Consider the following 25104-nt stretch of genomic DNA (forward strand, 5'->3'; position numbering starts at 1 on the left):
ACAAAGACAGCCCAGCTTCCCTGACTCCAAGACCAGAGCAGCTTCCACAGGCCACCAAGGAGCTGCTATTGACATTACCATCAGAGGAAAAGTGGTGAAGAGAGTGAGGAGGGGTAGAACTTAACCTAACATTCAACATCATGGGCAGACAAGCCACCAGTCAAAAAAGACAAGACAGCAGAAGGAGAATCAGGGCACTGCCATGCTACACAAATCAAGGGAAGACAATCCACTACGTCAAATGCTGCAGAAATGTCAAGCAGAACAAGCAGAGGTCCCTTTAGAAAACAGAATAAAGCCAGTAACCTCTGAGGCAATTTTAGTAGAGCAGTAAAGGCCCAAGTCAGCCTATGGTGAACTTTACCACGTAATGCTTACAGCAAGAGGGGGAAATTGAAGGCAGTCAAGTTAGGACTACTTTTCTCAAGAGACTCAACAGCAGGGGACAGCAAGATCAAAACAGGAATTTTAAATAAGCACACTTCACACACCCAATTTCTCTGCCTACAGGGAAGATGGAGAAATTGAAGATTTCAAAGATAGAGGTTTCATTCAATATTTATCCTACTGCTGCCCGCTACCACCTTTGCCTATCAATGTAAAAAATATCAGCATTTTATTGGGTCATTTAAAAAGTAACTCAACTCTCAATTATGCATAGGGGAATTAACCACTTTGTAGATTACCTAAGATAAGGCTTTGGTTTACTTATTCATTTTATGTTTAATGCCAGGTTAGCTTTCCACAAAATAAAATGTGTAAAAAGTGCTAAGACAAATAATTACTTGAGAGACTGCAGAAGTGTGGTGGGTAGACTGACTGCCAAGAGGCACAAGGTAAATGATGTACAGTAATTGAAATTATCTTTATTTTGACTGTGGTAGTGCTTACAGAGGTCTATAAATTTGTATAAGTCTCTTGAAATTGTACACTTAAAACAGAGAACTGTATTTTATGTAAATTATATCTGAATAAAGTTGATAAAAAAAAAAGTGCTAAGACATATACTCTCTTTCCCATCTAAGAAAGCTTCTTTATAAAGGTAAAACCTAAAGTCACTGCTCCTCTCCATCAGGCTAATCAACAGGGTATCACAAAAGCTCCTCCCAAAACATGTCATTTAAACATGAAAGCAAATGGGGGGTATGCCTGTAGATGAATAATAAACCTATGTTCCCCTTTGAAAGACTTGGAAAAGTTTTAAAAATTTTAAACCAACCTTGTGAGCGCCCATCTGGAGATCTTCCTCGTTATCACAACCTTCGGTTCTAGCAAAATCTTCTACATCCTGCCATTCCGTAGTGCTTCCCTTATGAAAGCACAGCCGTGTGCCTACAGTTTAAGCAAAAAATGAATATCAGATATATGACGAGTGTGCTTGCTACACATGTAAACTGTAGAGAATTCAAGCATTTTCTACCTTTCAAAAAACAGTGCCAGGCAGTCGAAGGCCAGGAATTGCACCAGCCCAGGTCGTCATCGTCCGAGAGGGAGGACACGCAGAAAAGGCCAGGCTCCGGCTCGCTGTCTGCCTGTGGACAAAGTATCACAGATCTTACCGTTGTTGTTTTTTTAAATACATTCTGTTAGTAATATGTGTCTTCAGACTTTCTTACTAGTGGATGACTTAATCATTCTAAACTCAGGGGGAAAAAATTGCCTTCGAAAGCTCAAGTTCTGGAAGTTTTAGTTAAATGCATGTTCCCACTGGTAACAAACTTTTCTAACAGTTAATAGAGCTGCACATAAAACCAAATCCAGATCACTAGAAGATCAATGAGACAGACTACTTCCCATCTGTGTGTGCTTCAGAAGAATTGCTTAGAAAGGGAAAGTTAATGTTTCTCAGCTGCTGTGCAAACTTCGCAAAAGTTTAATCTCATGAATAAACGTACCCTTTCATGTCTGACTGGTGTTTGCTCCTTCCAGTGGTGATGAGGGAAGGCTGGCTCACCCTTAGAAGAGGACACTGGTGGAGGGCGCGCATAGGAATGTAAACTTTTGCTAGTAGCTATGATGTGTACAGGAGATGATCTAAAATAAAGAAGCCATTTTAGCCACAAAATAAAGGTCCTTAAAGTAGATCTTTCCTTTTGATGGAAAGAACTTCACATTCGTAACGCCAATGTTATTACATATAAGACACCTATGGGAAACACTAGAAGACATCAAGATTTCATCTATAGTATGCCATTCCTTGACTTCTTACCCAAGCCCTCTTCACACATTTTAAACACTGTTTTTTTTTCAGATTACATATTATACTTTAAATTCCAAATTACTGTTGCATTTATTTATTCACTCATTTTTATATCACTAAGTACACACAGTTTTTATCACTAAGGCGCACAGTTTCATTCATGAAGGATGATGCCCCCTTGTGCAGGGCACCCTATCCCTTTCTCTCTTCCACTGTGATGTGGTCACTACATCTTGGGCCTCCAAGCTCAATGTGACTAACACGGAACTCTTTACCTACCAACCACCTGTATCACTCGGCAGATACAGTGAAATACCCGAAGCTAAAATGTTTCAACTTATTACAGTAGAAAGCAGCCTATTTGCAAAGAAAGCATCTAAACATAAGGCCAGCTACTTCTGCCCCCCAAGATCACCTTAAAAAGGAAGTTAGCTCTTCCCCGCCTTTCCTGTTCAAAGTCTCTTCACCAGGCAGTGCTCCCTTCAGAGTACGTGGGGCTCCCCAGAACACACTACGACCCTCCCCCCACACACCTATGGGAGGGGAGCGGCAAACAGCAAGCCCATGAAGGACAGCCAGTAATCTGTACTGGCTCGGGAGTGTGGAGAGCAGCAGAGAGGAAGTCAATCAGAAGGTTCCACATCAGGACAATTCTCTGTGATGCCAACTAGGGATCTGGTCCTTAACAAAAAGATGCTTACACGTGTCTGTACTAATCCTCTTTCTAAAAAGAGGGGCAGCTTACTTTCCAATTCGTCCCTTAATTCTCTGAGAAATCTGATTAGCCCTCATTTTTTAAATCTTAATTAACATTTTTATTATTCCTTCGCAGAAATTAACTTTTAAAAGTTAATGAGGATCTATATATAAAACTGTACTTTGTTTTCACATTCATATCACTTCTTAAGTAAAAAGCCTTCAAATTTCTATGCATTTTGGCATACTCTCTAATCAACTTCATCTTTGCCCAATTTCTTCCTTTTATTACACATTTACATCTTTATGAAGTAATAGAGAATGGCCAAACTGCTAAAAATTCCTTAAGCTCATTCCTGCCTTCCTGACTAGTAAAAGAAAATGAGTTTTATCAGTTCTTCTGTGTAACCTTTAAAAGAGAAGTAACAATGTAATGTTCTAAAATGTATATGGCCTAACTGGTCTGTAAAACTTAATATGCTACATGTGTCTGAATCACAACACACAGTCTCTTCATCCCTCTCTCTATGCAGGGATAATACTAATTTTACCTGTCCTCAATCCTTTGGTACTGTACAGTTATGACTTCAGACATCAGACGCTCAATAACTAACATAGTTTAACACTCTACAAAAAGTCACAAGAACAGCCACTGACTGTGTTAGAAGGCAGGCAAGACAGCAAAGAGTGACTCTTGGTCTTGTGCCCTAGGAAGAAAGGAAGCATAGAAAATGTGGCAGAGAGTAATTTACATCTTTAGGGAGCTACTCCTTTACTTATTTTTTACCATTAATTTTCTTCCGAGGGCTTTACTTGACTTTCCATGAACTAAATTATTAATCCTCATGGGTTTGCTGTGAAAAATGAAAAGTACCATCTCTAAACTAAAATTGGGGACAAAAGAAAGTCCAATAGTAAAATCAGGGCTTTTTTTTTTAATTGTAAAAGAATTCTTCGCTTTTTGACTATTAAGATTACATAAAAACTGGGACAATAAAGGAAGCAATACTTTAAAAGGCAACTTTTCATTCCTGTGGAAATTTTCATGGAATGAAAGCTGAAGTTAATGAAATTGAATTTACTCTAATCAAGACCAATATCCTGCTGAATAGAAGAAAAGCAGCATAACTTGCTGGGAATGCAAGAAAACCAGGGCTTCACACCTAACTTAGTAAAGAATTCTACTAACTTAGAAACACTACCAAAATTCAGTTATTCCTACATCACCTAGTATGGACTCTAGTCTACCCACCCACATGAGTGCAAATCTGGGTATTTCTCTTCCCTATAAACTATCACGTTTATCTATGTCTTCTTACATAGCCAATTTTACAATTTTAGGGATAACTAATAAAATATCTTCCATTTAGGTCTCTCTAGGGATATCAGTTGGAAGCTTCCATAATTTCATAGCGCAATAACTCATTTTCTTGAACTCTGGTCTGGGTGTATGAAACAGTGGTTTCTACCAATGGGAGTCTACTTTTATAAGTTCAAGATTTTAATATTAGGAAACATATAAATAACATAAGGCCACAAACACTATGGGAAAAAATAAACTTTGACTGAAAGGAACCAAACTCAAGGCTGATAAAAGTTTAAAATACAATGTTTATTTTAATTATGGTTCTTTAGACAAATTTTTGTTTCTCTAAGTAGAAATATATAATAAAAGTATTCTTGGTCTGATGTATTTTTTGATGACTTTAAACCATTTACAAATATTTTCACCTCTGCTGTTCTCATATATCACTTTTATCTAATTCTCAAAATATGAAATCATGACAGTGGGTGAAATAGCTCTTTCATCATTTTAAGACAAAGGAGCTTATTAATTCTAATGACTTTAATAAACCACTCACAAGATGGTCAACAGCATTATTACTTTTAAAACTAGAAAAAAAAGAGCATTTTGTAATGATAAAGTTCTCAATTAAAATACAGCCAATGTGCCCACCTGTTGTAGAATGAGCACTGCATAAGTGGACTTTGTGGACTGGTGGCAATATTTGCTAATTCTGTTAGCCAATCCACCTCATTTTCACGGTACGTATTTTCTGATATTTCTGAGGTATTTTGGTTCCAAGATGGTCTTGGATATTCTTGATGTGACACATCTGAACTTAGCTGGTATATGGCAGATTGAGTAGGATCACTCTGAACAGCCTGAAGCTCAGGAAGATCATCTGAAAATAAGCACATTCAAAATTGTAAGAAGAAAATTACCATTACAGGGAATAACGCTATGATTACACCTGGAAGAGAGGTCCTCAAATTTAGCTCACCAATTTTGCGAGAGGAAAAGTGTAAATTCAAAATATTTTCTTGAATGAAAACAAGTTTCAATTGAAAAAAAAAATGACATCTTATACATTTAAGGGTCAACAGAGCCTGACAGAAAAGTAAACCTAATAAATGTAAACGGATTAATGACCTCACTACCCAAACCATGTAACTACCACAACTGTCACAAACTGTTGTGTGTGTGTTTTCTGACTTTTCTCCCCCAATCTTTAGTAGCTCACCTGGGAATAATCCATATGCCACTGAGACATTTTTATGTTAACATATTAATGAGGAAAAAGGCATTTTACGGGTGCATATATGCACTGCTCACAAACTTGAACCTATTAAACAAGATTACTACAATAAATGAAAACAACAATTTTCAAAGATGAAACCTAGATCATATTATATATTTTTAAGTACTTATTCAACTTAATCTATGCTACATTATTTCTTTTTAATGAGACAGTCTGAACTCAGTAATATTTATTGCTTATTTTTTCCAAAAGTGTGTTCCCGAAAGATACCAATAGTTCATGACAAACTCAGCTACCCAAGAAAGAAAACTAGAAATAGCACCCAAGGACCACTCATGTACACACCAAGGCTATGAACAATATAGGACAGACTGAATTCTTAAAAAATGAATTAAAAAAAAGAAAAAGAAAAGGGGAGAAAAAGCATCTTATAAGCCTTAAAAAAAGAAAAACAAAAAAAACCCTCTGTGAAACACATACCTACAAACTCTACAGATCCACTGGGTCTCTTCAATATTTAAGTCAAGAAACTCTTCTAATCTTGAGAGTTCTTCTAAACTGTCACTGTCAAAGTACATACTCATAACTCCTATTCAGGGGAATATCCAAGAACAGCTCACTAAAACAGAAATGTCTTACAAGTATTGATTCAGGCTATCCATTCATAAAGCTGACTAGAAGATAGCCATCTTTCACAGCGCAGGCAAAATATCACACCAACTTAACATGATTCCCCTCTGCAGTCCTCATGGCGGTGGAGCTGTTTCCCTTCCGTGAGTGCCAACATCATCTTCATCAACTGTAAAGGGTTCACTTCTGTCTTTCAGGTTAAGGAAACTACTTTTAAAATGAAGTCATGAGGGGTGGTACAAATTTTTGACCCCCTTGAGCCTTAGGTTCCTTATTTCCTCCTGAAACCTAAAAATGTGATGATGGAGAATCACACCTCAATACCTGATTGAAATGGCGCTTCTAGCTCAATAGTAATAACCACTATTCAACGAATATTCGGGCCCAGCAATCCCTTAGCATTCAAACAGGTTATGTCCCAAGACCTTTAAGATCTCCAAATTCCCAAAGAAGACTCCCGCATATAACCTCCTCTATTTCATCATTTATAAAATGAGGACAATTCCCAAAGAAGACTCTCGCATATAACCTCCTCTATTTCATCATTTATAAAATGAGGACAATCACATCTCAGGGTTTTTATGGACATCAGGGAAAAATGCATATTAAATGGGGACAGAGCCAAGATGAAAAGTGGGCAGCAAGCCAAGATCACTCATCAGCTGTTTGCTCTCTTCAACACCTACCTCAAAGCAATACAGTTCAAAGTCATACCTCAACAAACCTACACACTTCTACACACAGATCACGTATCTTTGGAGTAGCTCACCATTAATGATGATCACAAATGTCAGATCCTCAAGTTTCAAGGGGCCACTGTAATTTCCCCATCATACCAACCAATCAGGCCAGCATAATTTGCTGAGCTCAGGTAGATGTTTCAAAAGTAACATCTTTTGAAAAGCCACACAGCAAGGTTTTCATAAGGTGTTTAAAGGCTCATCTTCACCCACAAAGGCAGCTGAGTTTGATAATTTGTAAATCAGTCTCCACGATAACCATAAATAGCCCAAAGTTATGTTGGTTATTAAGTATCACTTTACAAGCAATAACAAGAGAACACTGCAAACTCATAACCTACAAAAACTTGACATACTTTTTAGCAGTTCCAGGTAGATGGAAAAGCTAGCTAAACATGAAAATGAATCTGAATCTCAGTGAGATTTCTAAAAACTTAATTTTGTTTACCAAGCTCCATGTGCTCATCACAAGAGTTGTATCCAGGTGAGGATGGCAAATTTTCATTACACTGCAGCAACTCCAATGAGTCATTCATTCCTGAAGCTCTCTTGTCCATTACTAGCAGGAGTTTCTGTACTGCATTAGGCATCTGATTTGTCTTCACTTCCCACACCATGTTATGGTGCTCCGACTTAAAAATAACATAAGAAAAAAATGTCAAGTCATGTGATTTGGAAATAATGTAAGCATAAAATCAGAAACATTACAATGTTCTATCTTTAATCATACAATGCTATCTGTATCCCCCTCAAAGCCTTTAGAAATGGATGACTGAAGATCTATTTTGCACATTTTTGGAAGATTTATTTTCATTTCTCTAGTATTTATCAACTATGTTCTTATTTTGTTTTCTCATCTTCTGAAAGTGAACAAGTTTAACAAACTTAAAATCAGTCTCTAAAGAACATTTAAAAAAGAGTTTCTTGGGACTTTCCTGGCAGTCCAGTGGTTAAGACTGCGCTTCCACTCCAGGCAGCATGGGTTTGATCCCTGGTTGGGGAACTGAGATCCCGCAGGCTGCGCAGCGCAGCCAAAACAAAACAAACAAAAAAACAGAATAAAAAAGTTTCTTAAAATGGCCATATATTATACTTCTTATAAAAATAAAAATGTTTCCTTAATGAGCATCTGGGACCTAACCATACTAAAGATACCAGATCTTCTGAATAGGCTATTATTTTTACAAAGACGAATAACAACAATGGGAAATTTAGCTAAACAAATAGTAAATCTACCATTATCTCAAGCCTATAAGATTCAAGCAATGAAAATAATATAGACTAACACACCTAAATAATTTCTCAGCAAAGTCTACCAACTGAATTTTGTTATGTAAGTAAATGTGGTTATACCTTTTACACTCTTGCCTTTGGACAATGATCCAATTAGTTAACACAGGTGACAGCTGCAGGACGAGTTCCTGATTTCTCGGGTTCTACTCCAAATCTCATTTTTAAAAAGTTCTAATGAGTTAACATGAAATACACAAAAAATTCTAACATAACATATTGTTTCCCAAAGTAAAACAATAAAAATATATTGCTGTTAAAAGTCACTAAAAGTCAGGAATTCTCTGGCAGTCCAGTGGTTAGGACACAGCGCTAACCACTGCCAGGGCCAGCCAAGGCCCGGGTCTAATCCTTGGGTGGGGAACTAAGATCCCATGGTGTGGCCAAAAAAAAAAAAAAAAAAGAGTACCCTAAAAAAGTCAAGTACCCTAGCCCAGGCTGATCAAATAGTGCAGTGAAAAGATATTTATACCAAAGCTTTTCGAGCCATGATATAATCACCAACAAACACAAATTTTTTCCACAAAGGCTTTTTTCATGAACTTTTTAATTATGAAATGTTATGTTGACTATAAAATATATGACCACTGTGGGGAAAAAATGAAAAAAGCTTTTCTTAAAAAAAAAAATAGAAAAAAGAAATATAATAATTATTTCTAATCCAACTCAAGTTAGATACTGTGACATCTTGATGTTATTTTACAATCCAATCTTTTTCATGCAGATACCTACATTTTACCTAAATGAAATCATTTTTCTTCATACTTATTATATATATTGATAACTGAGACCTTTTCCTTAACATAAATTCATAAACATTTTCCTGTGTCATTATTTTTTTCGAAGATCTACTTTAAATAGTTAAATTATATGTCATCAGGATGTACCAAAATTTATTTATCCCTCCTACTGCTAAACATGTTCCCAGTTTTTCCTGTCTTCTAAACAACACTGACCTTACATTCTTTTTTTTTTTAAGTACTTGCTTACATCTGCTTATTTCTTTAGATTCCTGGGGACAAATTAGTATTTGGATGGCAATTAAACATCTTCTTAGAGTTTTGACACATACAGCCAAACTGCGCATTGCCTTACTTTATTTCTAATATTTTATTTCAGATGCTGTCTGTACTCCTCAAATATTACCCATTTTTTTTGGGTGCTTAGAGCCTTACAAAATACCGACTGTAAGATGTACTTGGAGTAGTGAAAAGGGCACTGTGGTAGGTGTAAGGAAACATGGGTTTGATTCCAGCTTAACCACTTACTAAATCTATGACCTAAGTGACTGAGATTCTAATTCAATATCTTCATCTGGAAACAGGGTTAAAGACACCTGCTCTCTTTTCTTCCTAGGGCAGTTGTGAGGATGAAATGAAACAAAGTGAGTGAAAAAAAAAAAAAAGTAAAATGACTTCAAAAAGAAGTTTTTATCCCTAGATCGACATAGGGCAATATTATGCATACTATGGGCACTTAATGTCCTAAACATAACAGTTATTGAAAATAGTTAACAACAGGAGACCAGACAGCTATTCAGCTTCGGCAATTTCCTCCCTAGGAAATATGACAAGTTATTCAGCACATCTCAATAAAGTCACAGATCATACCATTACTTTAAGCATGTAACTGTTCATCTAAAAGATGTCTGAAGCATTCCCAAGAAATAAACACCTTTCCAGTAAGTACAATCTACTATGTAGTGATTAATCACACCCTTATGATATAGTAACAGCAAATCTGCTAGCGTATAACAAATAATTTCCTGCAATTGGTGGCTACTAGAGATGTGGCTAATAACACAAATTGACTTCTCAAGCGTAAGTGGCCAAATCCTGATTCTGAGCCTCCACTTTCTCACTGCAGAAGCCAAGCTAACTTAGCTTGATCTGTGATTCTCAACCCTGGTGGCACACAGAGCCATGTCTGCTTCAAACCAATGATGCCCCGGCCCCACCTTCCAGAGCAGAGGATTTATTTGGCCTGGGGTACAACCCTGTGCACTGGTTTTTACTTTTTTTCTTTCAAAAGAACCCCTGGCGCATTGTGAGAACCAGCAGGCTAAAAATGACTGCCACATTCCTTTTTATCTAAATATATGTGTGTATATATATTCACTTATTTAATATATATTATGTACAAGGTACTATACTAGGTGCAACGTTGAACCTCAATGATGTGCAGTTTACCATGAATCTCAAGGAATCTATACTTTTGTGGAAAGATATAAGCAAATGACCATAGCTCTACAGAGCCAGGGCTCAGCTATGAATGGGTAAAAAGGAAGGAAAGGAGGCTCCCAATGAAACTCACATGAACAAACTCACATCAGAGGACCACAGAAGCCAGAAGGCCTGTATGTCTCCTGGTCATCCATCAATACTAGGGCTGGAAAGGTAGACTGGGATCTACTAGATCTTCGATCCTAGTTTAGGAAAACTAGTTGGCTGGTTGGTTTTTTGTGGACTTTGAAATTACACTACTACTAAATTTATATTTGCTACTTGCCAGCTATGTGCCCTGGACAATTTATTTAAAATCTTTATGCCTTGTTTATAAAATGGAAATAATAAAAGCACTTGTATAGGTTGTTGTAAAAATTCAGTGAGCAGGACCTCCCTGGTGGTGCAGTGATTAAGAATCCACCTGCCAACTGACAAAGGATTAATCTCCAAAATATACAAGCAGCTCATGCAGCTTAATACCAAAAAAGCAAGTAACCCAATCCACAAATGGGCGGAAGACCTAAACAGACATTTCTCCAAAGAAAACATACAGATGGCCAACAAACACATGAAAAGATGCTCAACATCATCAATCATTAGAGAAATTCAAGTCAAAAGCCACAATGAGGTATCAACCTCACACCAGTCAGAATGGCCATCATCAAAACATCTTGAAACAAATGTTGGAGAGGGTGTGGAGAAAAGGGAACCCTCCTACACTGTTGGTGGGAATGTAAATTGGTGCAGCCACTATGGAGAAGAGTATGGAGGTTCCTTAAAAAACTAAAAATAGAACTACCATATGACCCAGTAATCCCACTACTGGGCATATACCCAGAGAACACCATAATCCAAAAAGAAACATGTACCATAATGTTGATTGCAGCACTGTTTACAATAGCCAGGACATGGAAGCAACCGAAATGCCCATCAACAGATGAATGGATAAAGAAGATGTAGCACATATATACAATGGAATATTACTCAGCCATAAAAAGGAATGAAATGGAGCTATATGTAATGAGGTTGACAGACCTAGAGTCTGTCATACAGAGTGAAGTAAGCCAGAAAGAGAAAAATATTGTGTGCTAACTCATATATACAGAATGAAAAAAAAAAATGGTACTGATGAACCCAGTGACAGGGCAAGAATAAGGATGCAGATGCAGAGAATGGACTGGAGGACACGGCATTCAGGGGGCAGGGGGGCGAAGCTGAATCTGGGACAAAGTGAGAGAGTAGCATAGACATATACACACTACCAACTGTAAAACAGATAGCTAGTGGGAAGGTGCTGTATAACAAAGGGAGATCAACTCGATGATGGGTGATGCCTTAGAGGGCCGGGATGGGGAGGGTGGGGGGAAGTCGCGGGAGGGAGGGGATATGGGGATATATGTATAAATACAGTTGATTCACTTTGGTGTACCTCAAAAGCTGGTACAAAAAGGTAAAGCAATTATATTTCAATAAAGAGCTTTAAAAAAAAAAAAAGAAGAATCTGCCTGCCAATGCAGGGGACACAGGTTTGATCCCTGGTCCAGGAAGATCCCATATGCCATGCAGCAACTAAGCCCATGCGTCTAGAGCCTGTCCTCTGCAACAACAGAAGCCGTGCACTGCAACTAAAGAAAGCCCGCGCATAGCAACACAATTTAACCTGACAATGACTCAAACTCCATGTGAACATCTACTGTACATGCTTCACATACAGATGTGATCGGCGTTAAGTCAGCCCAAGTTGCAATCTTAAACTTGAAAATTTTCACATTTTTCCCCTTTATTATGAAATTCAGAGTTACACTGTAAGTGTGTATACACACACACACAACCCTCTTCAGAGCCATCCTTATGGGTAGGAAGCAGAGCTGCAGTTAGTTTGTCGAGTGCTCCCCTCCCCCGCAGAGCTCTCTGGTTTTCTCATTCTTCCCAGCTAGGTTTGCTCTCTCCCTCAGCAGTTCCCGGGGGGCCCAGTCACCATTCACTGTGTACTCATTATCTCCTTGCAACTTCTAGCATTTCTTCAGCACTCTATCTTCGGAATCTACCAATACCCCATCATAATACTCCTTAAATGAAGCTGGAAAAAACATTTTACTTTCAAAGCAAATAACAAAAGGGACCAAATAAATATTTGCTGAATTTGAGTCCTATGTGTTTGTACCTCTCATTGCTCAAGGCTACCAAAAGTCTGGTCTTGGGACTTCCCTGGTGATGCAGTGGTTAAGAATCCGCCTGCCCAGATGTGGAGAACAAACATATGGACACCAAGTGGGGAAAGCGGGGAGGATTGGGGGGGAATGAATTGGGAGACTGGGATACCAAATTGTATGCTCTAAATATATGCAGTTTATCGTATGTTAAAAAAAAGAAAAGAAAAGAAAAGAAACCACCTGCCAAAGCAGCGGACACCAGTTTGAGCCCTGGTCAGAGAACAAGATCCCACATGCATGTTGCAACTAAGAGTTCACATGCCACAACTAAGGAGCCTGCGAACCACAACTAAGGAGCCCACCTGCAGCAACTAAGACCTGGCTCAACCAAATAAATAAATATTAAAAAAAAAAAAAATAGTTAGTCTTGAGATAGTGGAGGTTTTCCTTCTGTCAACCTCCTGTACAGTAAAACGGGAGCCTAGACTTCAAGTCCACAGACTTGAAATTCACCTGCTAGCTAGGTAACATGGGGTATGTCGCTTATCTCAAGGTGCCTCTTCTTATCTCACAGGGCTATTGTGAATATTAAATAAAATACATGAAACCAAAATTCAAACCTATACACAAAGTTTTTTGTCTCTCAGTTTTCTGTCAAACTATCATATTCAGGGAAGCAAGGCCTCTAATATAGTAAAGGAATACCAGAAGAGTCCATACTCAAAAATAACTCCCCCACATACATTACACCAATTAAGACATGCATTTTGATAAACAAGCTCCTCTTTCAAATTTCTCCTGGTAGAGCTAACACTATTGTTCATTCATGCTTTTGTATACTGCTTTGGTATTACAGGATTCAACATGGCTCATCTTGTGTTTTAGTTAACTCTGCACACATCAACTCTTCACTAGATCCATGATTCTGAAAAAGGAAGAGTAAAATTCTCCAGCAGGTGTACTGTGAAATGTCATGTTCAAGATAACAGATTTTTATTTTACTGAGTGGGAATGAAAAGGCCCTACTGCACTGGTTTCACAAACTTTCAGAAGTAAATATCCACAAAATCTTATGAAGAGGAGAGAAAGAGACGACTAGAAATAGCCAAGTCTCAGTGAAAGAAAAAGAAGGAAACTAAGTTTTACTAAATGCCTACCTACTACCTGCATACATCATCTAATTTTGTATAAACTTCAAAACAGCTCTGAACAAAGTATCATTCCGCATGATGAAGGACTTCCCTGGCAGTCCAGTCGTTAAGATTCTGTGCTCCCACTGCAGGGGGCACAGGCTGGATTCCCTGGTTCCGGGGAATAAGATCCCGCATGCCACGAGGCATGACTGATGATGGTAATAATAGTATTCTGGATAAGGAACACAGGGCTCTAATGACTGAATAGGACCATTTTCTCTTTCAAAAAAAACAAAAAACAAAAGTTAGACATCTAATTTCAACTACATTCAAGTGTCTATTCTTCCCGAATCCTCATCTTTCCATCCTCATTATGAACATCAAGGAAAGGATCTACATGCCTTCCCCTAACCCTGAAGAACTTCTATACCAGGCTCAAACTATTTGTGGGGAGGAGCTGAAGAGACTGTACTTTATATCTCTAACATGAGCAATTGAGGTGGTATTTAAAATGGATTACATAAATCCAAGCTAAAATGAGCCTCTATAACAAACTATATTAAATGCAACTTTCTACACCAAAAGCAGTTGGGGGCCTTAATGCAGTTCTTTTAGAGTATTTTCAATGAAACTTCAAACAAAAGATTTCAGAGAAATCTTTCTACAACTCTAGTTTGCCACAGTGCTAAGGTCAAAAAAAATCCACACCCCAACAGTGGGTGGTATTCTTTCCATAAAATATATTACTGTAGATGATCACTTACCATCTATATGACTCTTAAGAATTCAACTTCTGTGCCTCAGTTTTCTTCCTTCTAAATGGGACCAGCGCCTGTCTACCTATCATAATTACTGAAAGTATAGAAGACTACATCACACAACCTTACCTGGTTCCAAAGCATTCTCCTACCTCATCAGTCACTGCTGCCCAGTGCCAAATACATCTACATAAGTTATTAATTTTGTACTAATTTGACACAAAATACTTAAACTGATGAAGATAACAGAAAACCCCTAATACACCACTACAAGCCATCCACAAACCTGTTTAAGAGAGTACTGTCAATTCAAATGGTACTAAAGATGAGTCACTGTATGAAAAAACTTGAAATAATATATGAAAAAGTTCATATATGAAAGAAACTTATTTTCCCAAACTTGACTGCAACCCTAGGAAATTTCATAATACGTATAACAACTTGTGGAAAAAAACTTTCCTAAACTACTATCAGTAACTTTTAAAAACTCAATCGACTATATTAAGAAAGAAAACTTATTCTTCTACTGTCTATAGAAAATGACAGTATAAACCACGATATGAAATAACAAAGTAAATGCAGATCAAAATATGAAGGTGTACGATTATTACTATGAGTCAGGCATAATCAAGAATATACTTGAATAACACTGTTAGTAAAGAATATCATTTTTCCTGAATTTTGTGACATAAAGGTATTTGTCAGCTTAAAAAAATTAATTTGTGATTTCTCATTCTACATAAACATTCACTTTCATACTTAAAAAATAATACACGTAAAATACCTGGCACTGTCTTATCAACATGGTACTAACATAATAATTTATGGCAGAAAAAAAAGGACTAATATTTTCATTTCAAACAGAAATACATAAGACCAGCTAGCAATTCTCCCTCAGGGACCTTCAAGGTCTGGCAGTTTATTCACTCATAAAGCCCAAGCCACTTGCCTTCATCACTGAGCATTTGGATAGTAAGGAAAACATCCAAAGAAACTGAAATACAGTGGAGGAGATAACTCTTAAAGCGACAGTACCATGTTTGAAGTCTTGAGAAGCACGGTGAAGCATGGAAAACGTGGGAAATCTCGGGAGATGGTAACTTTAAAAATACTGTATACAGTATTAATTTGAGAAGGGAACAAAGGAGAAGAGTTTTCCAGGCTGAAAAAGATAACTAGGCTTATGAAACTAAATAAAATGGAAAACAGAAAGTGAAATCAAAATCTCATTCTATAATATACTAGTCAAGTTACAATAAACAAAAAGTATCTTGTTTTAAAGTATTTTGCTATAACATGGTTAAATGGTTTCCTCAAAAGTATAAAGCAGCTCAAAAACTTAATGAGTATTTAACTCTTTGAATATAATTCAAATTTCCTTAAAACTTTGCCAACAATTACCTACTCAGCAAGAACTAAGTAGTTTAATTATGGAAACTCGAACAGTTGACCCTAACACTCTCGTTAGCAAGCTAAAGCAGAAAAGAGCAAAAACAAAAATAACAAAAAGCAGACTGAAAGAACTAGGACAACAGCACAAACGAAGATCATTATCGGTAGTTAAAAGTATTTGCAAATGTTAAAATTATTTTAATTCTCAAAAGGTAACTTTAATTTCAAAACCAGTTAGGAATCACCTGTTACTGCTAGTTTGAGAAAAATCTAAAGCACTCAGTCGGAACTGTTGGTAGGTCTCCAACACTTCCCAGTATATACACAGCTCCCTTTTACCCTCCTCCCTTCTTAGCATCACCAGCTCCCCGAGCTAAAGACTCCACTGAGTATCTCCCTTCGGTCAGAGCTCCTTTGACAGAAGATTCTTGCTGAAAACTTCTCAAGGACGAACTCTAGACGGTGTAGAACGCACGGCGGAGAGTGAAATCCCCTAGACAGCACGTAGCGTTTGAAGAAGCTACAAGCACCGGGCCCCGACTGCCGATTTCGCCTGGACTCTTTTTGTTTTGTGTTGATCTGCCTCGGGCAGCAGCAGAGGCTGGGAGGCGGAGACTGGAATCGCCTTCCAAGCCCCGCTCTCCAACACACGGGAGGCAGCGCCTCCGGGCTCACGCCAAGTCCATCCCCCACCCTCTTTCGCCATTCATCGCGTTCCCCTCCCCTCCCCCCATCATGTGACCGCAGCCTGGACTTCAGGCTTGTTTTTCCCCTCGGCTCAGCCCCACCGCGCAGGCGCCAAGGAGCCCATTCATTCGAACTGCGTAACAATGAGCCCCGGGGCCCAGCGGCTCCGCGAGCTTCCCGGCTCGGTCCCGAGCCCCTCTCGGCCCCCGAAGAGGCGGCGCCACACTGGACTCCCCCACCCGCGGCCGGCCGCCCACCGCTGGCCCACCTCCGACCCTCCGCCCACTCGCGGGGAGTTGAAGTCAAACTTTCCTGGGCAGCCCCGGCGCCGCGTCGGCCCCCTTCCCCCCCGCCCAGGCCCGCCCCATCTCCGCACCCGGCTCGGCCACCCACCGCGCCACCCGGCCCGGCGCGCCGTCCTCGCCGACGCCTCCCAGCCCCCGCCCCGGGACCCCCACGGGCCGCGCCGCCGCGAAGCCCAGGGGAGCCTGCGGGAGGCGCCGCTCCAGAAGGTTCGCCGCGGGCGGACATCGGACGGCCAGCTGACCCCGCCGTGAGGCAGAGGAGCGCCGACCCGAGCTCGCGCGGCCGCCCGGCACCCTCGGGATCCTGCCCCTCCCTTCCCCACCCCCACCCCTTCCCGAACTGGAAGACAACAAACCCGTCGCGGAGTGCGGGGAGCCCCAGCGCGGGCCGCCCTGGCCGCGACAACACCACCAGCAACTCGCGTACCCCCTCTCCGACTGACGCCGGCCTCCTCGGCGCGCGTTCATGCTCCCGCCGCCGCTCTCTGCCCTCAACCGAAACTTTCCTACTTACCAAACCCGTCGCCATTACCAAGTCTTTCAAGCTTCGTCTTCCCCCTCCCCTCAAACATCGGGGGGGGGGTTGAGCCGCCCCCACCCCAGCTCCTTCGCCTTCTTATTGGTCTTTGGGACTGCCATTCGATCATTTCCCTTTCCCATTGGGTGATACCGTGGTCCGTCTTGGGGGGCGGGCTTGTATTGACTTTTGTGTTGTGTTTACTGGAGAAGGCGGTGTGTCAATCAGTAGGGTGAGCGCTTCGGATTGGATTGCTGCCGAGACTCCCGGGACTCGAGCCAAACTTTGCTCCCGAAATGGATTATGGGTTCGTAGTCTTGGCCTAGCAGCGTTCCCCTCGAAAACTGCGCGTGGGAGGAACTTGTTGGACTACGTATCCCAGAAGTGCATGCACGGCACAGGCTTGATAGTAAACAAGAGTCATAGGGACACGTGTATCAGCTCGTTTGTTTTGGTGTTTCGGACAAAAGGGAGGGGGCGGAGGAAGGGAGTGTTTTAAAGCTTTGGGCTCTTCTCTTCCTCTGAGCCTCCGCTAGCACTTACAGCAGCCCCAAACCTCTCGCAGCACCAGAGTCACTCGCTGCTCAAAGTTTGGCAGGAGGCCAAGGTATTGTTTTAGTGCGAGGGGAAGGAGATGACTGCACAAGCGGAAGCAGTGCTGCCTCGCGGGGGACCCAGTCACCCACAAATCACGGCCCCAGGCATGATGGGGAGGATAATAAAGGTGGTGCTGGGCTCCAGTAGGAAGACTTAGCATTCCTTTATCCTGCGCTTAGCCTCGCCCATTCCAGGGACAGCCGCTTGAGATTTCTCCGCCAACTCTGTTCAACTTACCCGAGATTTTTTTGAATGCCAGCTGCATGCCAGGCACCGAGAAGCTTGGGGATGAACTGTGAGAGAGAAGCTCGGGGTCTGGAGAATTTACAAAGCTCTGAGGGGAAGGCGGGGCGGGCGGGGGAGGGGGGTGGTATTACTATTGACTTTGGACTTGAGGGAAGTCAAAGCTGTTTTTTCCATATCGACCAACTTGCTCGTTGTTTAAGGTAATACAGAGGGGGTATAATGTGTGACTTAAACTGCTTTAATTTGTGAATCCTTATCTGAGTTTCTAGGGTGAGTTTTTGTTAACCAGTTTTCCTCTCCAGAGGTCTTCCCATTGATGAAAGAAGACTGCCTAACCACCTCGTTTGCGCTAGTTCCTCCTTACGTTACTAATGCTCTGACTCATCAGAGAAGGATGGCTTCTCTGGCTTTATAGTTACCTTCACTTTAAACAAGGCTGTCCAGTCCCTAGTCTATAATTGATGTTTTTACCATTCCCATTACAAAGGCATTGTTAAGCTTTTTTTCCTTTGAACCTTTAGTGTTGAATCATTTAAGCTATGCTTTAGGTTTTATACTTTTAGATCACTTTTATATGTTTGCTTAAAATTAAGAGGAGGAAAACAGTGAAAAATATATAAAGTCAAATTTTGGAAAGGAGCTTTAAATCCTAGCTGGTTATTCCTTTAAACCCCCTATATTTCTTGAGTTTTAAAATCTACCTGAAAGCGACATAACAATCTGGAAATCCAAAATAACTTTCCCATATTGAAACAAATTTCCAAATTCTTTTGGGGATTCCCTGTTTGAATCCTTAAAGGGAAATTATTTATGGAATAGTCCTCCCTACCATGTGATCAAAGATTCACTTTCTGTATTCACAAATAGTAATTGGACATTTTTTTGTTTCTTAAAATAATTCAGAGGACCAATAAAATTCCTAAATTTTTCTGAGTAAAAGGGACAAGATTTGTATTTACCATCATTCAGAGATTAATAGAGTGACCCCAAGACTCAAATGCGGCCCTACTATTTTGTGTATTTTTATTTTCCTCCTTTTTTTTTTTAGTGGTGAAGGGTCATTGTCCCAGGACTGAAAATTTGAGAATATGAACTCGTATTTAATTTCTTGACAACACGAAAAATCCATAGAATTCACCTGATCATTGAAAACTGAAATCGGAGCTATTTATGACTAATTCCCAACTAAAAAGTTTTCCCTTCCCCAAAAATGAACTCTCAAGAGCTGGTGCCATGCCTTTCCCCCCTTCATTGTATAAACCATGAGATCTACTTTTGGCTGAACCTTAACTTATTTTAAAAGGCTTTTTATTTGAAAGCGTTTACTAAAAGCCTTAGTGGAGATATTTTTATTTGTGGCCACTGTGATGGGAAGAATAACTTCACCTACAGATCAAGCTATTGTACATTATTAGAAATGATTATCTTTTCATAGCCCTGTAAAGGTTTTTCCATCCATTCATTCAAAAGTATTTATTTAGTTACTACTCTTGGTTGACCACTGGGCTAGTTGATAAGGATACAAAGATATAAAATATTTTCACACTCTCATTTTTGTCCAAGTCATTAAATAGAAGAGTTGAAATTCTCATAGTTCAATCAAAACTGATTAAATATCAGTATTAGAATCTCTGCACCTTTAAGTGGACAAATAGTCCTGTCTTCTACTCCCCTGGGAAACTAAATGCCTACATTAGTACCTTGTGTGTATCTAACAGGAACCTCATCATTCATTCTTGGATGACTAACAAAACCAGCCCACTCCTAAGCCAGAACAAAGATCAAAGTACAAAACCAGTAGGATCTCCTTAGAAATCTTTACATATGTAAATTCTACTCTTTCATTAGAATAGATATAATTAAAGAATTTTTGTATCAATTATATATTATTTATATATAATAAAATACAAAATGTTTATATTTTATATAATAGATATAAAATATTTATATGTATTAGAAACATCTGTTCATAAGATACTTCCATGATAAAACTGACATTAAAAAATCAGTTTCTTTAAATAGCACCTACTTTTGGTTAGACGTATCATATACACACACACATATTACTCATAAACTATGCCCAGATAGGTCAAGCAGCTGTCATCTAAAATCAAAATGTCTTTTCAGCAATTTTTAAAATACTTATGTTTTCGTACAGAAATATCAAGTTCTAATTTGTTAGTTTCTTAAAAAACTAGGTAGAGAAAGGACCGCAAGGAGCCCGACATAACCGATTCCACATATGGAACTATTTTTTAAGAACTTTTATTGAGGTATAACTGACATACAATAAACTGCATATATTTAAAGTGTAAAAAAAAAAAATAGGTAAATCCTATTTGGGGGTGAAATTAAACAATATATTTCCCTGGATTCCACCACATCTGGCATACCAATGATTACTTTGCTGGACTAAGAAAAGCACATGGCACTGCTTAAATATTTAAAATACTGCTGTACAGGGAATTCCCTGATGGTCCAGTGGTTAGGACTCCTGCGCTTTCAGTGCCAGGGGCCTGGGTTCAATCCCTGGTCAAGGAACTAACACCCCCCACCCCACCCCACCCCACCCCAAGCCTCATGGCATGGCAAAAAGAAAAAAAGAAAAATCTGTTCCAAAAGTTAAAAGGTAAACAAATGAAAGCATTCAAATCAAACACTCAACTTAGAAAGTGGAGCACATATGTGGACTAAAATATTAAGTGCCCAAGCTTTTCAGATAGTATCTTTCTTGGCAGATTATTCAAACTCTTATACAAATATCCTTCCCTATATCTCAGTATACTTTATAAAATGAGCTAATTTTATAGCTATCTTAGTTCAAAGTACTCAGATAAACTCAAATTGTAAGGAATTGCCTGGGAACTAAATGAGCACCATTCAGAACTGAGTAATACATGTCCCTTGTGTTTGTAATTTTTGATGCAACTAAAAGTGTAGATTTAATCAGATGACCATAAAGCAAGGCCTTTCTTCAGTGGTTAATATGTGGGTGACTTAACACAATCACCATTAGGAGGAAGAATCAAGGACTGTTGGAATGGGTGAATAGATACAGAGAACAGAGTAGTGGTTACCAGAGAGAAAGGGGCAGGGGGAGGGGGAGGGCAAAATGGGTTAAGGGGATCAACTGTATGGTGACAGATGGAAACTAAATTTTTGCTGGTGAGCATGCTGTAGTGCATTCAGAAGTAGAAGTATGTTGTACATATGAAACTTATATAATGTTATAAACCAATCTTGCCTCAGTAAAAAATTTTAAAAGAATTGTTGGGTTTCTAAGATGAGTAGGGTTTCTGGCTGGAATATTTGTGGTGTGTTGATGCTATTCACAGAGATGGGGAATCTCAGAAAGAACAGAGATGGGTGCTGGGAGAAGGGGAAAGGATGGGTTCAAGTTCAGATGATGAGCTTGCTGTGCAGGCAAGAAACTTGTGAACACAGTTCCTGTAAGCAGCTGTTTGGCATTTAGGAGATCCAAGTCTAGAGAAATAAATGTGCGTGTCCTCAGGATGTGGAGGGGACTACCCTTTGTGGTCTCAGTTGCCCTCAAAAAGTTTTTGTAAGTTGTGCAATTTGGTATTAATGAAAATGTATTAGGCAAGGGAATGATTCTACTTAATCCCACTTCCACTTTATAAAATCAAGAAGCAGAAATATGAGGGTTTTCATCTACTCAAATGATAGCTCTCAGGTCTTTAATTGCAAATTTTCTGGAATGGATAATTCCTGTAGCTGAACCTTTTAGCACAAACTCCCACACATTTTCTCTTACATCTATTTGGTATCCTAGGCCTTTCTGTATGTACTTTCAGTTCCCAGTCAGATGTAGCCCATTTTAGAGACAACTCTGCTTAAAAGCAATTAAGATCATAGGAGTAATGTGTACTTAAATGTGCTACACTTAACATTTTTGCTTACATTTAGTTCCCTCAAAATTCACATTATTTCTTCCTTCCATATTTCTTGTACATCTTGTTGTCTGGTCCATGTCATGTTGTTACCGAGTCCAAGCTTGCTCTGCTTGCCACACAACAGGCCAATGAATCGAAGACAAGGTGTTGATGCAAGGAATACAACTTTATTCAGAAAGCCAGCAAACTGCAAAGCTGGCAGACTAATGTCTCCTAAAAAACCATCTTATTGGGCTCTGGATGCCAGTTTGTTTTACAGAATCAGAGAGGGAGGGGCTGGGAAGTAAAGTAAAAAGGGTTATCAGTCTTGCAAAACATCTCCTGGAATGAGTAGCCTCAGGGAAAAGGATGTGTTAATTTCACAGGTGGGTAGGGTTCCCTGAGGCAGGCCATTGTGTTTGATTAAAGCAATGGAAAGCAAAGGTTAAAGTCAAAGAAACAGATCTAACATGGAGTCTCCACGTGGTAACAACATGCATCGTTTTGTTCAGGCAATCAATCAGTCAATACCTGCTGGGACATCCATGGTGGTGCAGTGGTTAAGAATCTGTCTGCCAATGCAGGGGACATGGGTTCGAGCCCTGGTCCGGGAAGATCCCACATGTCACAGAGCAACTAAGCCCATGCGCCACAACTACTGAGCCCGCGTGCCTAGAGTCCATGCTCTGCAACAAGAGGCCACCGCAATGAGAAGTGCACACACAGCAACAAAGACCCAATACAGCCATAAATAAATAAATCTATAAAATAAGTAAATACCTGCTGAACAGATGAAAAGGAGAAAATAAGCAGCATGAATTTTGTTAATATACACTGTATCATGTTATGCTGTATGTCATATGCTGTTTTGAACATTGACCCTGTTAAATAGCTTCCATGTGATTTATGTGTCACTTGCTTTGTATATTCATCACTATGTTTTGAGAACAGATCTCATCTTATTCGTGTAAGCACTATCTTGTAATTTTGATTCCCTTACGGTGCCAGTCACACAAAGGCAGACAGTATTTGTCTAATTAATACATGCCTACTCCTTCAAGTTACATAGCATATCATGTGTGCTATAGCAATAAAAATATGAAGATATTTCAGTTCAGCTTTAAAGAGCAACTAAGAGAAAAGATTTGCCAAAGATGTCTTTACATTGAGCACCTCTCCTAAGATAGTTGAGATTCTCTGGCTTTAAAAAATGTCATTCGTATACCTTTCAAGAATACAATCATTTCGTAATGAGAGGTCCACTTGTATTAAATGTCAGCCTTTGGCCTAAAAGAGGCAGTACAGTTCTAGGGATACACAACTCACTCTCTTGTTCCTCAGCAGGACCATGGTAGATTTTAGGGCAGAGAGAAAATCAGCAGCTGGAAGCAACTTCATCCAAGAATTTGCCTGGGCCTATTTACTGCTCATAAATTCATTCAAGGGTTCTACTTGGAAGCTTTCTTTCTTATGCAAAATAGAAAACATTGAGGGTTTCACTTCTGGGTTGTTACCGTCAAGAGTCAAGGCTGCTTTTGTCATTTCAGAGTCCCTTTCCAGCTCACTCTTAACCTTCCCCATGCACCTGGGGGGAAAAAAGCCATTTTGTTTTTCCAATTGTGACTGAAGCCAAGTGCCTGATGCACATTGAGGTCAAACAAGTCAGAGTTTGGAGCACTTCAGGTTTATTGCAGGCCAAGCAAAGAGAATGGGCAGCTCATGCTAAACACACACACACACCCCCCCCAAACTCCCCCCCACCCCCACCCCAAACTCCCAGATGGGTTTCAGGGAAGAGTTTTTAAAGGCAAAACTTGGGGTGAGAGTACAGGGTGTGACTTTCCTTTGGTTGGTGGTGAGGTACTAGGGCAGGGCTTCAGAAATGTTGCGCTCAGCCTGAGGTTACCATCTTCGACCTCGGTGGGGGCCTTAGTTCCTGTAGAACTCAGAGATGTATCAGATTGTTACCTTCTTTCTTCAAGAGGAACCACGACCCTGCCCCTTCCCGGCACTGCTTTCTTTACTGCTTTTCCTTTCTTTCTGCATTCCTTCACTTTGATTAGTAACTTTGAATCTGCCCTCTGGAACTCAGGGAAGGTCTAGGAGGCTGAAGTCTTCCTACAAACAACGGCACAGGAGAGGCTTTTGCTTTGTATCTTACAGGTCCTGCTCGGTTTCCCAATTTAGAGTAATAAATTCATCTTAAAGAGACTCAGTTATAATAGGTACTGACAAAATAGTTCATGTATTTACATTTTGCAGTGGCTTTTTTTTTTTTTTTTTTTTGGAAAATGGCAAGACCCAGCTGTGATTAAATCAAAATCTGGGAACAACACCTAACAGGTGGCATTTCATTCTTATGGTGGAGACAATTACCTCCATATCATCCACCATCACATCCTCCCACATATAAACGTTACATGCTTCTTCAGAATTTCCTAGGCAGCTTGAAATTTACAAACCTAGAGCATAAAAAGGGACCGAGACCCAGATCCGTTGGTCAAATAGTTTTCCTTGGAAACTTTATACACATTTTTCTATATACTAGGCTCAATAATATCATTACTGAGAGAATGTAACTGTAGATAAAAAAATGTTACCTACCGGGACTTCCTAGGTGGCGCAGTGGATAAGAATCCGCCTGCCAATGCAGGGGACACAGCTTCGATCCCTGTCCCAGGGAAATACCACATGCCGCGGAGCAACTAAGCCTGTGCGTGTGCCACAACTACTGAGCCTGTGCTCTAGGGCCCGTGAGCCACAACTATTGAGCCCATGTGCCACAACTACTGAATCTCATGCACCTAGAGCCTGTGCTCCACAGCAAGAGAAGCCACTGTAATGAGATGCCCGCGCACTACAACAGAGTAGCCCCCGCTCACCGCAACTAGAGAAACCCCCTGTGCAGCAATGAAAACCCAACATAGCCAATAAATAAATACATACATACATACATTAAAAAAAAAAAAATGTTACCTACCATTTCTGTGAACAAAGAATTTCCTACCCTCAAGCCAGCAGCCACTGCAGCCACCCCTGCCGGGACACCCTGAGGGGAATTCAGGATGGAGAAAAACAGGATACTGGCCGGAGATAAGA

At 39.8% G+C, this 25104-nt stretch overlaps 1 protein-coding gene across 5 annotated transcripts in view; it reads right to left on the reverse strand.

Moving 5' to 3' along the window:
* The window catches only part of HBP1 (HMG-box transcription factor 1), a 31821-nt gene extending 14482 nt beyond the window's left edge, over positions 1–17339 (reverse strand). The window contains exons 1-6 of one of the 5 annotated variants that reach the window (XM_057733616.1): positions 17267–17339; positions 7258–7441; positions 4854–5082; positions 1896–2034; positions 1421–1532; positions 1220–1332 (exon numbers count right to left, since the gene is read on the reverse strand). In XM_057733616.1, coding sequence (XP_057589599.1) covers positions 1220–1332; positions 1421–1532; positions 1896–2034; positions 4854–5082; positions 7258–7441; positions 17267–17281 — 792 coding nt within the window. In that variant the 5' untranslated portion in view covers positions 17282–17339. The other 4 variants (XM_057733619.1, XM_057733620.1, XM_057733618.1 and 1 more) reach the window with 4 other exon arrangements.
* Between the last annotated feature and the right edge of the window lie 7765 nt (positions 17340–25104).

This window comes from Hippopotamus amphibius, chromosome 4, assembly GCF_030028045.1.
Source record: "Hippopotamus amphibius kiboko isolate mHipAmp2 chromosome 4, mHipAmp2.hap2, whole genome shotgun sequence".
Taxonomy (NCBI): Eukaryota; Metazoa; Chordata; class Mammalia; order Artiodactyla; family Hippopotamidae; genus Hippopotamus; species Hippopotamus amphibius.